This window comes from Hylobates moloch, unplaced genomic scaffold (genome assembly GCF_009828535.3).
Source record: "Hylobates moloch isolate HMO894 unplaced genomic scaffold, HMol_V3 SCAFFOLD_19, whole genome shotgun sequence".
Classification (NCBI taxonomy): Eukaryota; Metazoa; Chordata; class Mammalia; order Primates; family Hylobatidae; genus Hylobates; species Hylobates moloch.
Genome location: NW_026652294.1, coordinates 61,229,775 through 61,246,557, shown reverse-complemented (window position 1 = coordinate 61,246,557; position 16,783 = coordinate 61,229,775). Strand labels below are relative to the sequence as shown.

Here is a 16,783-nt window from a genome sequence, read left to right as displayed (position 1 = left end):
ATAAAAGTTGTACAATGATTAAAATGGGGATAAAAGAATAGGGCAAAATCATTTAGACTTCCTGGAAGAGAAATGCTTAAAATGTTTTAATTTGATGTTCAAAGCAAGATAATGAAGTAAGTAATATATTGTAAGTATGGTAACAGTACAATGTAAACAGTACTTTGAGGAATATAATCATGGTAGAATAAAGGTTGGAAACAAATGAGGTGATTTAAATATGAGAAAAGTGTAATAGTATAAATCAAATATGGTCCCTCTTATTATACAAATTGCAGGTTAGAATTAGGAAAATTTTGCCTATCCTCTCAGAAAAAAGCAGGCACAATTGGAAAAGGATGATGTTTCCCATTGTTGGCTCAAAAAAGTTAACCGTATATATTTTTCTCATAGTACTTAGGAATATCATTTAGGAAGGGTGGGGCCCTTCATCAGTTTAAGTGCAAATATTTTCAGGGCTACTAGATCCTTATTGATAATGTTAGAATCATAAGATTTGACATTTGTTTGCCTGTAAGTCAACAAAAACTGTTTTCATGTGATTCTGTGTTTTTGTTTTTGTAAATGTAGTTGTTAATTTGAAACAGCGAATTTGCATGGGTTTTAATTGCCTCGAATACATTCAGTGGAGATGGTAGTCAAATTTTGCAGATTTCCAGTTTTCATGAACAGGTTTCCTACAAGATTAGTTTTCCTGTGACTTCTGTTGTTAAAATGTGGAGCTTACCATTAGCAGTTTATCTGAAACATGAATAAATTTCAAAGGAGAATGCTGTAAACTATATTGACTTAAAATTGTTGGGGTTCTTTGAGGAGTTGTTATTAAATTAGGATACAGTAAAAGCTAATTGTACTTATACTGCTGTTGTTTTCCTTTCCCAGGTTTATATTCTATGGTATTGTATGACTCTTGATGACCAGATGGTGGATTGAATATTTTGTGAGGCAATACATATGTGTATAATCAGTAATTTGAAATGACTCATTTATAGATGAGTGGTGTGTATCATGCAGCCATGCTTTAAATTTTTTTCCTTGAAATCTATATGACAGCATTATTTATGAAAATACTTGCATATAGACTCTTGGTTATTTTATTGGAAAATCCTATTCTATGGAATGAAAAGGTTCAGCTCCTGCTAGTTTATTATTAAAATAAAAATTTCCTTCTCTGAATACTTAAAATTTCTATGATATAGTGTTACATATAACTATTTACTATATTTATAAATAATCTAAGATACAAACATACATTATCTATTTACAAGTATACTTTTTAAAATAGGTACCTCATTGCCCATCCTTATCAAGCTTAGAAATGTTAATGGTTTCACAGAAGTCTGAAATTGAGTATTTCCAGGAGAAACTAAAGATAGCAAATGAAAAACTGTCAGAAAACATATCTGCCAACAAGGGTTTCTCCCGAAAGAGCATCATGACAAGTGCTGAAGGAAAACATAAGGTAGGGACATTATGTCATTTTGTGAATTTGCCAGGACGAGGCTGGAAAGACAAGAGATGAAGTTAAAAACAAATGGCAGCATTTACTTCTCTGCTAATATTTCGGGAAGCTTTTGAAAAATATTATGTACCAAACTCTTGTTAAATAGGTTTTAGGAGTAAGGAGTTTTCCCTTTTTAAAGACTGAATTATATTCCCAAATTAGTTAATTAAATATATTATTAGTGCTATACCCATTTTGTCAGTAAATTAACATTCTTATATTAAAACTTTGGTAAGTATTCCTCATTTCTCTAATATATTAATCTATCTGATTAAAAATTTATTTTTAAATGGTATTTACTCACTTTTCTAATATGAATTAAAAGAAATATATCTAATATGTCTTTCAATCAGATATGTTTAAAATACTGTCTGTGTGGAAAATAAAATAGTAAATGAATTTTAACACTAACTTCTGCACTTGTTATATATTTTTATAGATTTAAAGGGATAGCAGTAAGAGAAAAATAAGCAAATTTTACATAGCATGTTTCTCATTTATTAATGTCTCATTTTTTTAGTATTCATTACATATTTGTGTTATGCTGTAAAAGATTCTACAGAATGTTGACTAATATAACAATTCTAAAATATCATGTGTACATATGTTATTTCTAGATAAATTGAAATAACATTTTCCTCAAAGTAAGAGTTTTAGCATATTTTTCACATGCTTGTTACTTCAGCAATAAAGGAATAATAGTTTTTATAATAGGAAGCCATGTTGTTAAGATAATTGTTTTTGTTTCTTTCCATTTTTTCTTATTGGTAGGACAAACTATCTTAATAAAGGAAGTATTTAAAATTTGAACCATGTTTCTGGGGTACTGTTATTCATGCTCTCTAATATTATTAGTAATTTTCAGAAAATGAGATTTATTTATTAAAACATAACTGCATTATACATTTCTTGCCATTTTGAAGTAGTTTCACAAGCACTGAGCTTTATTTAAATGAAAGAAAACATTCATAAAATTGAAATACAGCATTACTGGGCCTAATTTGGTTGCTTGCTCGATTGCTGAAATTTAAAAATGTACGACTTTGACTTTTGTCTGCTTTTAATAAAAGTCGAAAAAAAGAGGGGTATTTTGACCAAAATTTTCTTTCTTTTTGTAAGGCCATGCAGTAAAGATGAGCACTGTGTTGCCCAGCTTAATAGTTGCTTTCACATATTCTTTCTCCAGATTAGTATATGAAGCTGTACATAATATAAACATATTCTTGTCTCTAGTTAGCCACATTATAGTTAATGACCATATGGTCATTATGGTATAAGATCTACTGTCTGTTGTATTTATATTCCTCAAGCATATTGTTCCTTCAACTTCACAGTGTGTTAAACTATTTCAAAGGGAAAAAAATCCTTTCCCTCTTGTTTCTGGTTGTCCTATCAAGTGTAACCTTGGACCCTTATAGAGCAATTAGACCAGCCTCTATCCCCTCCTTTGTAATGAGGTTTCTTGCATTTCTGAGTCTATAACCCTTTAGTCTTCCCTAATGGGACATCATTATTCTGAAAGAAACAATGTAAATGTAAATGAATATTCTCATTAACGAGTCACAGAGAAACCTTTAGCGGTAGCACTGTGGTAATTCCGCTTGTTATTTCTCTGGTATTCCATGCAGGATTTTTTTTTTTTTATAATTCATTATTAGTATTCAAAATTACTTGTTCTTTAATTTTGCATGTCTTTCATAATCCAGTGTTCCAACTAGTTCAACCATGTCCTTGTTTTATTCTCGAGGAACCACCTGTGAAACGTTCAAGGTCTTTGTCCCCAAAGAGCTCTTTCACAGACTCAGAAGAGCTTCGAAACCTGAGAAAAGCTGAAAGAAAGATTGAAAACTTAGAGAAGGCACTGCAACTAAAGGTGGACATTAAATCATTTCTTTAGTAGTAACCTTGCAAAGATAAAAATATACCAAAGTAAACATACAGTTCACAGATTACTAGTTGTCCTTTTTCTTTCCTGAATTTAGTTACCTGTATAAAAGTGTATAATCAGTTCATCTTGTTACTAAGATTTCTGAGGATTATAAAATAATATAAAATATTTGCTACTTGAAAAGTAAATGTTTATTTACTACTTTCAAGTTATTTGGTAATATTTTGTCTTAAAATTGGGAATAAATTTCTTAACACTTTCTCAAAGGCAAAAAATAGAATTGTAGCAAGTAAAAAGAGAATTTCTTCTTCTTTATATATGATAAACGTATGAAAATAAAAGTGAGTTTAAAAGCATATTAACCTAGCTCAGATCACTTACAATTATCCTTTATAGAAAAATTACATTTAGTCAAAATGAAATATATATATATATATTTTCATTTCAGCTGAATTTGTCTCAGAACATGTGACGTTTGAATGAGCACTCTACTCATTTTTTTTTTTTTTTTGAGACAGAATCTCGCTCTCTTGCCCAGGCCGGAGTGCAGTGGCGCTATCTCGGCTCACTGCAAGCTCCGCCTCCCGGGTTCACACCATTTTCCTGCCTCAGCCTCCTGAGTAGATGGGACTACAGGCGCCTGCCACCACACCGGCTAATTTTTTGTATTTTTTTAGTAGAGACGGGGTTTCACTGTGCTGGGATTACAGGCGTGAGCCACCGCACCCAGCCCACTCTACTCATGTTTAAGAAACATATATGTTATTGACCTGTCTTTGAGAGCTTATATTAATACTTCCTAATTCATACTTTGTGAAATCTCTTTTTCAATATGCAAGTTGTTCATACATATTGAACCCATTTTGTGTGACTACATTGAGGGTTTTTTTTCTCTTTCATTCTTCATTCACAATTACCTGAAGCTGTGCCCTATTTGAAGTTTAATCATATAATTCTGAAATAGTTTTATGACATTCTGTAAATCTAGTGCTTTACACATGATTAGAATGCAGTACACATGAAGCTCAGATTCTTTGTCATATAATATAGATTACTCTTAAGGAGAAAAATGTTCGGTTTAGATTATGTGTATTCTAAAACAAAATAGGGTTTATGGGTATAGTTAACAAAAGCTATAATTAATAATTTTAGTTTGCCCTAAGTTTAAACATTAAGTTTTAATTTATGTTTATTCATTCAGAGTTAAACTGTTCTAAAACATGAAAATTATAACGTGTTTCTACCAAAAATAAAATGTCCAAATTACCTCAGCTAGCATTTAGCCTACTTGAAATTTATAAGGTATAAGGAACTTAGATAAACACCTAAGTTATTCTCTTATTCATTTGTTTCCTCAATAGTAATTACTGAGCATTGCAATTAGCTAAGCATCATACTAGTACTTGTCTAACAGGAGATTGTTAGATGAGTTGCTATCCTTCAAGACCCTTTCTCTAGTTAAGAGGATAAGTAAGTAGTTACACTCTTGTGATAATTGTAAATGTGTGGTTAAGCACAGGATATTATGAGCATTTTTGAGGAGCAAGTCTATCATCTTCCTCTTTTTGCATATATTTTTTTTCCCTTGAGACAGAGTCTTACTCTGTTGCCTAGGCTAGAGTGCAGTGGCATGATCTCGGCTCACTGCACCCTCTGTCTCCCAGGTTCAAGCGATTCTTCTGCTTCAGACCCCCAAGTAGCTGGGATTACAGGCGTGTGCCACCACTCCCGGCTAGTTTTTGTGTTTTTAGCAGAGACAGAGTTTTACCATGTTGGCCAGGCTGATCTCAAACTCTCGACCTCAAACGATCCTCCTGCCTCAGCCTCCCAAAGTGCTGGGATTACAGGCGTGAGCCACTGCTCCTGGTCCTTTTGCATAATTCTTGAAATTTGTTTCCTGGGTTCTCCAGAGAAACAGAGCCAATAGAATACACACACACACACACACACACACACACACACACACACACGGAACGATTATTTACTGTATTTATATAATTCCTTATAGTAAATTAGTTTTATATGAGACTTCCTATAAGGAATTGGCTTACATGATTATGGAGGCTCAGAAGTATAAGATCTGCAGTTGCTCAGGGAATGCTATGCAGCCCTAAGAAAGAATGAAATCCTGTCCTTTGCAGCAACATGAGTGCAGCTGGAGGTCATTGTCCTATGTGAACTAATGTAGAAACAGAAAACTAAATATCGCATATTCTCATTTATAAGTGGGGGCTAAACCTGAGTACACATGGACATAAAGATGGGAACAGTAGACACTAAAGAACTGGAAAAGGAGGGGAGCAAGGGCTATAAACCTTCTTATTGGGTACTGTGTTCACTATCTGGGTGATGGGATCAATAGAAGCCCAAACCTCAGCATCCTGCAATATACCCATGTAACAAACCTGCACATGTGCTCCCTGAATCTAAAATTAAAAAAAAAAAAAAAAGATTTTCAGTCGGCAAGCTAGAGAGCCAGGAGACCTGATGGTATAGTTCCAGTTTGAGCCCAAAGACTATAGAACCAGGAAAACTGATGGTGTAAGTTCAAGTTCAAGTCAGAAGGCAAGAGAAGACTGATGTCCCAGCTTGAAGGCAGGCAGAGAGAAAGGAATCTTTCTTACTCAGCTTTTATTCTGTTGAGGCTTTCAACAGATTAAATGACGTCCGTCCATATTGGGGTTCATGCTTTTAGTTCACTTTATTCTCATCAAGGAACCTTTGTTCAAACCTGAAGATTAGATAAAAAATTATTGGCTGGGCACAGTGGCTCACGTCTGTAATCCCAGCACTTTGGGAGGCCGAGCCGGGTGGATCACGAGTTCAAGAGATCGAGACCATCATGGTTAACATGGTGAAACCCTGTCTCTACTAAAAATACAAAAATTAGCTGGGAGTGGTTGTGCATGCCTGTAATCCCAGCTACTCAGGGGGCTGAGGCAGAAGAATTGCTTGAACCTAGAAGGCAGAGGTTGCAGTGAGTCAAGATCGTGCCATTGCACTCCAGCCTGGTAACAGAGTGAGACTCTGTTTCAAAAATTATTTATGTTTTTAATCAATTCAGAATTAGAATTGCAAATATCTTTGAGGAAAAGGTCAGTTGATAAAATTTTTCCTGTTTTCTATTTCCTAATGTTTCATTCATTCATACTTGTGCGTACGCAGAAAGAGCCTTGCCAGGCACGATGGCTCAGGCCTGTAATTGCAGCACTTTGGGAGGCTGAGGTGGGTGCATAACTTGAGGCCAGGAGTTCAAGACCAGCCCGGACAACATGGCAAAACCCTGTCTCTACTAAAAATACACAAAAAAATGAGCTGGGTGTGGTGGTGCACACCTGTAATCCCAGCTACTCAGTCGGCTGAGGGATGAGAATCACTTGAACCCAGGAGGCAGAGGTTGCAGTAAGCTGAGATCCCACCACTACATTCCAGCAAGTCTCTGTCTCAAAAAAAAAAAAAAAAAAGTTAGAGCCTCTAGTTTAGCTAGTTTAATTACAAAATCCAAAGGAAGTACTTAGTAAATGTTTTATTGAATGATCTAATGAACTGATCTCATTCAGCACCTGCCTGTGGAATATTTTTGTGTATATCTTGTAGGAAAATATATTAATTAGTGATATAAAATACATTTTTCAGGCCATACACTTGACTTGTTGTAAGATCTTTGGTGATAATAGTTCCCAAATAAAGTACTATTATTTTGCCTTTGCTTACTGTTTGTCAAAGTTTGGATCATAATCCAAACTACAGTTAACCTGTGTTTGTTAGAAGGTTATAAAGAAAGTATTTGGATATTTTGAAAAATATTTATTTTAAGATACCCAACTTTTGATGGATGACTTAAGCTGGCATTTATTCTGGTGCCATTAAAATGAAGAAATGTTTTTCTTTGAACTGTATCTATCTTATATTTACACTTTCATAAAACTTTACTGTCTATTGCTGAAGTAAGATAAAGGAACAATAGTCTCTAGGACTAATTTAATGCATGATTTACACTTTGACAGCAGCGTCCCCAAACATGAATCTTTGGAGGAAACTGCATTTTAAAAGATTTTTTCTTATGAATTATGTCTATCAAATGATTTGCAAATAATATCTAGTTGAGTTTTATTTTTAATAGTTTAGATTTTGATAATTTTATAAGACTTATGTAAACACTGTACTGTTAGATATAATAAATTAAGAAGCAAGTAAAATTAAAGCAGAAGGCTTATCTATAAAACTTTTTTTTAAAAAAATTATACTTTAAGTTCTGGGATACATGTGCAGAACGTGCAGATTTGTTACATAGGTATACACGTGCCATGGTGGTTTGCTGCACCCATCAACCTGTCACCTACATTAGGTATTTCTCTAAATGCTGGGTCAAATGGTATTTCTGGTTCTAGATCCTTGAGGAATCGCCACACTGTCTTCCACTATGGTTGAACTAATTTACACTCCCGCCAACAGCGTAAAAGTGTTTCTGTTTCTCCACATCCTCTCTAGCATCTGTTGTTTCCTGACTTTTTAATGATCACCATTCTAGCTGGCATGAGATGGTATCTCACTGTGGTTTTGATTTCCGTAATGACCAGTGATAATGAGCTTTTTTTCATGTTTGTTGGCTACATAAATGTCTGCTTTTGAGAAGTGTCTGTTCATATCCTTAACCCACTTTTTGATGGGGTTGTTTGTTTTTTTCTTGTAAATTTGTTTAAGTTCTTTGTAGATTCTGGATATTAGCCCTTTGTCAGATGGATAGATTGCAAAAATTTTTTCCCATTCTGTAGGTTGCCTGTTGACTCTGATGATAGTTTCTTTTGCTGTGCAAAAGCTCTTTAGTTTTATTAGATCCCATTTGTCAATTTTGGCTTTTGTTGCCATTGCTTTTGGCGTTTTAGTCATGAAGTCTTTGCCCATGCCTGTGTCCTGAGTAGTATTGCATAGGATAAAACTATTTTTTCTATAATTAATACTTAGTGGAAAGAGCCACTTATTGAAATTACTATAGGAAAATCAAAATTATTTGGTAATATTGAACATTTTACACTAAAGCTTTGGGAATCAGAAGGGGCAGCATTCACTGCTTTTATTAATTAAAGTGCCTAGTACAGAGTCTGGCACATCATGAATGATATATGGAGCTCAGATTTTTATTGAGTCTTAGTCTTTGGTTTAATGGTGTAATATAGTTAGTTTCTATGGACAATTGGGGAAAACACATGAATTCAATGACTAATGGTAGTTGAGGCAGTACTGAAAAATCCTTAAAATAGTGTCAATACATATAAGAATCTCAGTTTGTTCCATGAATTTAACAGAGGATCATTGTGAAAGTAATTGAGAAAATTTGTACGTCCTATTCTATTTATTTTCACATCTTGGTCAATCTTTGAGGTTCTATTTACTCAGTTTCTGATGACTCTAACAAAGAACTTTAGTCATTCCCCAAACACTGAGTTTAGATATAATAATTTTTAAGAAAGTCATTGTAAAATAAGCGTTTGAGGGAAGAACTTTTTTTTTTTTTTATTATACTTTAGGGTTTTAGGGTACATGTGCACAATGTGCAGGTTTGTTACATATGTATCCATGTGCCATGTTGATTTCCTGCACCCATTAACTCGTCATTTAGCATTAGGTGTATCTCCTAATGCTGTCCCTCCCCCCCCCCCCCCACCCCACAACAGTCCCCGGAGTGTGATGTTCCCCTTCCTGTGTCCATGAGTTCTCATTGTTCAATTCCCACCTATGAGTGAGAACATGTGGTGTTTGGTTTTTTGTCCTTGCGATGGTTTACTGAGAATGATGTTTTCCAGTTTCATCCATGTCCCTACACTGGATTAAGAAAATGTGGCACATATACACCATGGAATACTATGCAGCCATAAAAAATGATGAGTTTGAGGGAAGAACTTTGATTCAATGAAGAATAATTATAGAAAGCCATCATAGAAGTCTTTAAGATGCACATTTTAGTTTAAGTTTCTTTTGAAATTGTGTTTTGACATGAATCTCTTCCAATATGGTCTGTTAATTTCCTTCCTTCCTTCCTTCCTTTTCTTTCTTTTTCTTTCTTTTTTTTTTTTTTTTGACAGCGTCTCTCTCTGTTGCCCAAGCTGGAGTGCAGTGCAGGGGCGCCATCTTTGCTCACTGCAACCTCTGCCTCCTGGATTCAAGCGATTCTCCGGCCTCAGGCTCCTTAGTAGCTGAGATTACAGGCACCTGCTATCACTCCTGGCTAATTTTTTTTTTTTTTGGAGATGGGGTTTCACTATACTGGCCAGTCCGGTCTCAAACTCCTGACCTCAATTGATCTGCCTGGCTCAGCCTCCCAAAGTGCTGAGATTACAGGCATGAACCACTGTGCCCAGCCTATTAATTTCTTGTAATTAAATTATTTTGTTAATAAATTTCTAATCTATCTTGCTGAAATCACTAATATTGTTTTCTAGGTTTTAAGGAATCTCAATAAACATAATTAAGTCATGTTCATATGTGAGAAGGTACCAACATTAATAATTTTTAATCTCCTATTTTGCTAACTTAAATTATTTATTTCACATACTTAACATTAGAAAGCTTTTTGTTCAAAGACATTAGATAGTATTTGGATTGTTTACCAAATTAATATGAAAAATTCAAGTTCAAGACTAAATTATTCTCTGTGTCTTAGCAGAAGAGATATAAATAGCTTCTATTTTGAAGATGGATAACCTGAGATAACTGAATTTAAGTAACTAGATCAAAGTAAAATTTAGTTAACTTTGAGCAGCTAGATTTGAACTCTTATCAACACAACATCCTACATATAATAGACTCTTCATGTATGGTTCTTAAATTGAAATGAACAAAATTGAACTCAATAACCTGAGTTTTTTACTTTTACTTCATATATTAAACTATCCTACTTTAGCAAATTTGCATTATGTGTGATTTGTATATCTTCTAAAACTACTTAGGAAACATTTATCTTGAATGCCTTTGTCAACTGAGTCCATTCTTCTGCTTTTTCATCAAGCACTTTCATTTCTTTATGGCATATAGAACACTTCTTGTTACAAACAAGACTCAAATACTTCTTAATAACTACTTAAGAGAACTATCCTAGTAGAAACATAGTGAAAGTAGAATCACAGACTATCCATACTGCTGAGACAGCTAGAATTGCAGTAAAATAATGCAGACTCTATAAAATATTATCTCACTGTTTAGATGAGAGGTCAAGAAAACAGTTACTTGGTTTCTAAAAGATAAGGGCATCACTGTTAACGTGTGGGAAAAGGAGACTGAAAGAAGCTAACTTTTGCTTTGTGTCCTTAATAGGGCTGGGGCCCCACCACCTGGGTTAACTTATTTCATCAAAATTTAAACCTCTTTTTTCTTTTCCATATTTTGCAGGAAAAAACTTGAATTAATTTCAATGGTGTTCTTAAAATAATGCCACTAACAGGAGCAAGCTCCAAGAATGGAATTCATATCTTTCTGATTACCATATGCCTACTCATCTCACCTCACTATAATAGTAGAGAGTATCTGTTGCCTCTACCAAATAAGTATACAAGTTCATTCATACAGAAATATGAATAAGAGTTATTAAAATATTTGAAATTCTCATGAGGGAAGAAACTGGAGAAGTTACTTATTTTACTTTGAGAAGCACAGTTTAGAGTCGTGCATATATCTTCTGAGGACTAAGAATTTGGTCTTTATAAATTCATTTTATGTATATCTAAAAATGAAAATTGATCTCATGTGCTATATATTAGATGTAGTTGACTGTGGCTTATGCCTGTAATTCCAGCATTTTGGGAGGCTGAGGCAGGAGGATCATTTGATACCAGGAGTTCGAGACCAGCCTCGGCAACAGAGTGAGACCCTGTCTCTACAAAAATAAAATAAAAAATTAGCTGGGTGTGATACTGCACGCCTGTAGTCCTAGCTACTTGGGAGGCTGACATGGGAAGATTGCCTGAGCTCAGGAGTTTGAGACTGCAGTGAGCTTTGAACTCCAGCCTGGGCCACAGAGGGAAGCCCTGTTTCCAGAAAAATAAAAATAAATGAAGTAGTTGACTATAATTGTCTAACCTAGGTATTGACACAGCAACGTAATGTTTGGATGGCTTGTTTTATAACCTCTTTAAGAGTTGTAAGCCTAGCTTTCCCATTCCAGTTCTTCATGGTACAACCCCAGAAGGTTAAACTATGCTCCTTCTAACATAGGGTCCAGTCTCATTTTTTCCTTATGTGTAATCCTTGTGCCTTAGTAAATATTAATTATGAATTCATGTGCTAAATAATTGTTCTTACTCTGATTAATGTCCTTATACTAATTATATTTGCACTTTAATAAAATAATCATGGTTTATGTATAGATAAAACCTTATACTGAAAATGAAAATAATTCAAAGTATGTAAGATAGGCTTATGAATGTATACTAATTAACAACAGGGAAAAGAGTGAAATTATCTTAATGATAAAATTTTGAAATTATGTGAGCAGCTTAAAAATGCATTGACTGAGTTGAATTTATCAAGCAAATGTATTCTGTGACTAGAGAAATTCTTTTTTCTGCTTAAATACATATTACAGATTCATTCATGTTTACACACTATTTTCTTTCAAATTTCATATTTAGATGGGTAACCTTTTATTTGAAACATATTAATACTTTCTTCAAACTTATATATACTTGCTGTTTTGTGTTCTACAGAGCCAAGAAAATGATGAGCTAAGAGATGCCCATGACAAACGCAAAGAACGGCTACAGATGTTACAGATAAACTACAGAGCAGTAAAAGAGCAATTAAAACAGTGGGAAGAAGGCAGTGGCATGTGAGTTACATAGCTCATAAAGGCATTTCCCTAAATATTAAATGGAATGGAGTAGCATTATATAGGTGTCTTAATGGCTTTTGTTTGGTTTTAAAGAAATTATTTGGTAGTCAAATCTTTATTGTGAATTTTTAAATGGAGAATATAACAAATTAAAACAGAGGAATGTGTTGGTAATAACTATAGATTTTCCTCACATTTGCAGATATCATTAGCAGTCAATGATTATGAATTATTGTACACATTTTTAATATCAATGGAATAACTTAATAAAATTATGTAATTTAAAGCAAAAATGGTTAATATCTATGTGATTGAAAAACTTGCTTTTAAATAAATAAAATACTGGTGTTAAAATGTTTATAACTCCAAAAGTATTTAAATTTTAATGGAAACACTAGAGAAATATGAAATTCACATATATAGTTAACTATCTTAAAACTACTTCAACCTAGTATGCAATTAGAAGATCTTTACTATCCATCAGTTTGTTCTCCAGCTTATCTGAATGAATTGGCAGTCTCAGTTCAATTGCTCTGAACAGGTGTTCAGATCTTGGTTAGTTGTAAGTGGCTCCCCTGTTAACAGTATCAACAGAGGGCAAAGGACTGAATGAGTACAGAAAATCTACTACCTTCTCATCTTTTGAGATGGATCCTTTAGGGCAATGTTGATGATACACATTGGTCTGTTCTGTAGAGAAATACTGTTTCTAAATTGGCCGGTACAGCACTTTTACAAAATAAAAATGAAGAATTTGTTTTATGTTCAGAAAATGAAAATGTAAAGGGCATTTGGCATCACTTTTAGATAATTGTCACATCTAATTTTTTTCTTTGATGAGTGGAAGTATTTCATATCACTTGTCAGTAAAGCAGTGATAAAGCAGTTTGTCCTAGATTTATCCTCTGTTCACCTAACTTTTAACTAATCATTAGAAGAGTGAAATCTGCTTTCTGACATATTCACTGGTAATAGTTTTTTTAAAAGATAAAGGTATCTATACCACATTCATCTTGGTTAGCAGCAAATTCCAGATAAGTTGGTTGCATAAAGATTTTTTTGTGTGCGGGGTGTGGGGACCGTTAAAATTCTACAGTGTCTATTTTTATTATTACTAGACTGAATGGGAGCAATAGACCTTAGAATATCATGTGTCTGCTTAAAAGTTTGCTTTCCACAGTAGCAGTTTAGCTTCAAAAAATTATGATAGAGGGTTTTGATTTCTACATGCTTAGGTTTTAGGAAATTCATTCAATAAATGGTGAACTCGAGTTAGAAATTTGGTCAATAGATATTTTTAAATTTTAAGGAATGTATAAAATAATTTTTATTGCACTTCAGACATGTTAATTGAAAAAGCAACTTTGTTTTAAAAATAGGACTGAAATCAGGAAAGTAAAGAGAGCCGATCCCCAACAACTTCGACAAGAAGATTCTGATGCTGTGTGGAATGAACTGGCATATTTCAAAAGGGAAAATCAGGAGCTAATGATTCAAAAGTGAGTTTCATTTTTAACAATATGGACTTGGATAAAATACTTGGGAGAAATTTTTTCATGGCTTAAAGGCTATTAAAGAAACACTTTATAAAATTTGAAATAATCTGATTTTTGCCAATAAAAGAAAAAAAGACTAGGTTTTAAATATATATATATAAAATGCAATAACAAGTTGCACAGTGGCTAGCTCTAACAGAAACTGTATAATATGATCTAGGGATTGTGTTAATTAGTGTGGCTCTCATCTGTTGGAGGTGTCACTCTTCATTAGCCTGTATTTTAGACACTGCCGTGCTTCATTTTTGGAATGAGGTGGAGAGGGGATAACCTAGCCAGCCATCCTTGTTTGATCTCCTAGATACATACGCAATGCAGAATGCCTGAGCTCTCTTGGTTCCCTGCCCTGTCCTGCTAATCCCAGCTGAGCTCATTATGGTGTAGCCTTGCTGCTACTCTTGGAGCTGGAGCTGTCCAAGCTAATTACTGGTAGCAGCAGAAATGCCTGTTAAGGGTCTGGTGTGGATCTGCTAACATGGTCCTTGGTAGTGACCTGCAGAAGACACGAGGGAATTGCCTTCTTTCTTGCTGTGCACTGCCTGTCCTTTGGGCTTACTGCTGATTTTTCCACATAGGTGTTTTAGCTGCCCTAAGTATAAAACTTGATGAAGGATACTCGTATTTTAGAAAACATACAGTTGGTCGCTTGATCTTATAATTCACAGGCTATTATATTCAGCCTGGCAAAGAAAGAACATTTATTTATTTATTTTTAAGACTAAAAGGAGTTAGACCGATATAATTAACCTCTTCTGCTACTTAACTATTTCTTCATTTAGAGTTAATTTCTGACACTCAGGCATACAGTTTTTTTAAAGCCTAGCTGTCTTTCAGATTGCTAGAATTTAGCCTCATAACATAATGTAATTAAATGTCACTGAATTATCTTAGCTGTAAATGAGAAGCTTATTTTATATACTACATGATAACATGTATAACTTTTATTTACAGCCTTTTCCATGTAATGATAAACTTTTGAGGAAATGACCAGACCATATGAGATTTAAATGTTGTATACTCCCATTTACCTCTTAAAATGCATTATACTCTATTAGTTCTAAATATTTGATGCTATAATGAAGTCTCTTATCTTGAAAACTATTTTATAGACTCATAGATTTGTCCCAGAGGCATTTCCTAATAATTTCAGTAGCTTTATTGAAATATAACTCACAAGTCATACAATTCACTTATATAAAATATATAATTCACTGGTATATTCAGAGTTGCACTGTCCATTATCACAATCTATTTTAGAACAGTTTTATCACCCCCCCTACTCTCCTCACCAAAGCCCATACGACTTTGTTGTCACTCCCCAGCCCTCCCATCCATCCTGCCCAGCCCTAGGAAACTACTAATCTTCTTCCTGTGTTTATAGATTTGCCTATTCTAGACATTTCATATAAATGGCATCATTTAGTACATGGTCCTAGACTACCTTCTTTCACTTAGCGTAACGTTTTCAAGTTTCATCCATGTTGTAAATGTATCAATGCTTTTATCTGATGATCTTTAATGACCTTTCTGTCTCTAAAAGAGAAAGTAATTTTGAAGAAAGTGAATTAGTTGAGAGACGTAATCTAACTATTCAAGAAAATTTAGGAAGGATTACGTATAAATGGTTCATTTGGAGTTTATTTTATTTGTTAATGAAATAGAACTAAAGAAAAAGTAATGAGGCCTTTTTAAAATTAGAGAACTCAGAATCCTGATCTGTTCACTCAGCAATATTTGCATTTTACAAATAGCTCCTTGAATTAAATGCCATGTCATTATTAAAGTGTGGAATTTTTCCCTGAAATATGTTGATATTCATTAACGTGATAAGCAATTTGTGAAATAGTTATTTTTTAGATCAGTCTTAATTTAGTAACAGGTAATGAAAAATTTTTTAAAAGAATGCTAAAGAATGGAATAAACTTTAACGTAAGCTTTTTGGGGGAGGGTTGCATTATTTTGTGAAACATTTGTTCAGGTAACATGTTTGAGTGCTGTGTGATAGTCAGTCTGTTAGGTCAATGAAACGAGAATACCAGACAGACTTTCTACTCTCAGGGAACTTGGAAACATGTTTAGTATTAAACATTCTTAATGAAATGTGATGTTAAAAATAAATGTCAAAAATATTAAAAACTAATGTCAAAAAGTATCATGATAAAACAATAAGGCATTAAATATCAGTGCTATAGTCATTCAAGTTTGTTTTGAGGACAGAAATTTTTTAACGTTGTATGTAGTATGTTGAATGTTTAATGTGCAGTTTTATGAGTTATAATATATATATAAATTTGAGTAACTACCACCACAATCGGTATACAAAATAGTTCTATCATCTCAAAAAATTTCCTCATCCTGCCCCTTTGTAGTCAGATCTTCCCACTGCCACTGATACCCGATTTGTTCTCCTTCCCTATAACTTTGCCTTTTTCAGACTGTCATATGCATAGAATCATACAGGCTATTAACTTTCTGAGACTGGCTTCTTTCCGCATAACGTCTTTGAGATTCTTTTGGGTTGGTTAATCTAATATGTTCCTTTTTATTGCTAAATGATATTCCATTTTATGGATGGACCACCTTATCCATCTATTGAAGAACATTTGGGTTTTTTCTAGTTTTTTGCAATTATGAATACAGCTGCTATAGACAGGTTTTTGTGTGAACATAACTTTTTTATTTTTTAAGGGAAATGCTCAGGAGTTGCACTGCATTCTGTAGATTGCCCTTTCATTCTCATACCTGTGCCTTTTGAATGGGAAAAGTTTTTAATTTTTATGAAATCCAGTTTCAAACCATATCATTTTTAAATTTTACATTGCCAGTGTATGGATATTTTGCATGCTGACATTTTACCTTGCATTATTGATAGTTAAAGCTAAGTCTGCCATGTTATTATTTATTTTCTGTTTGTTTCCTCTGTTTCCCATTTAATTCCTTCATATGGGTTACTTAAGCTTTTTTTTAGAATTTCATTTTATTTTTTCTGTAGAGTTTTTGACTATATCTCT

The 16,783-nt window shown here is 33.7% G+C and overlaps 1 protein-coding gene across 3 annotated transcripts in view; it reads left to right on the top strand.

Annotated features, from left to right (window-relative positions):
• CNTLN (centlein) overlaps positions 1 to 16,783 on the top strand; it is a 370,084-nt gene that overhangs the window by 201,201 nt on the left and 152,100 nt on the right. For 2 of the 3 annotated variants that reach the window (XM_058431390.1, XM_058431389.1), the window contains exons 9-12: positions 1,286 to 1,462; positions 3,252 to 3,377; positions 12,092 to 12,213; positions 13,596 to 13,715. In XM_058431390.1, the coding sequence (XP_058287373.1) occupies positions 1,286 to 1,462; positions 3,252 to 3,377; positions 12,092 to 12,213; positions 13,596 to 13,715 (545 nt within the window). The remainder of the gene's footprint in view (positions 1 to 1,285; positions 1,463 to 3,251; positions 3,378 to 12,091; positions 12,214 to 13,595; positions 13,716 to 16,783) is intronic. The other variant, XM_058431391.1, reaches the window with a different exon arrangement.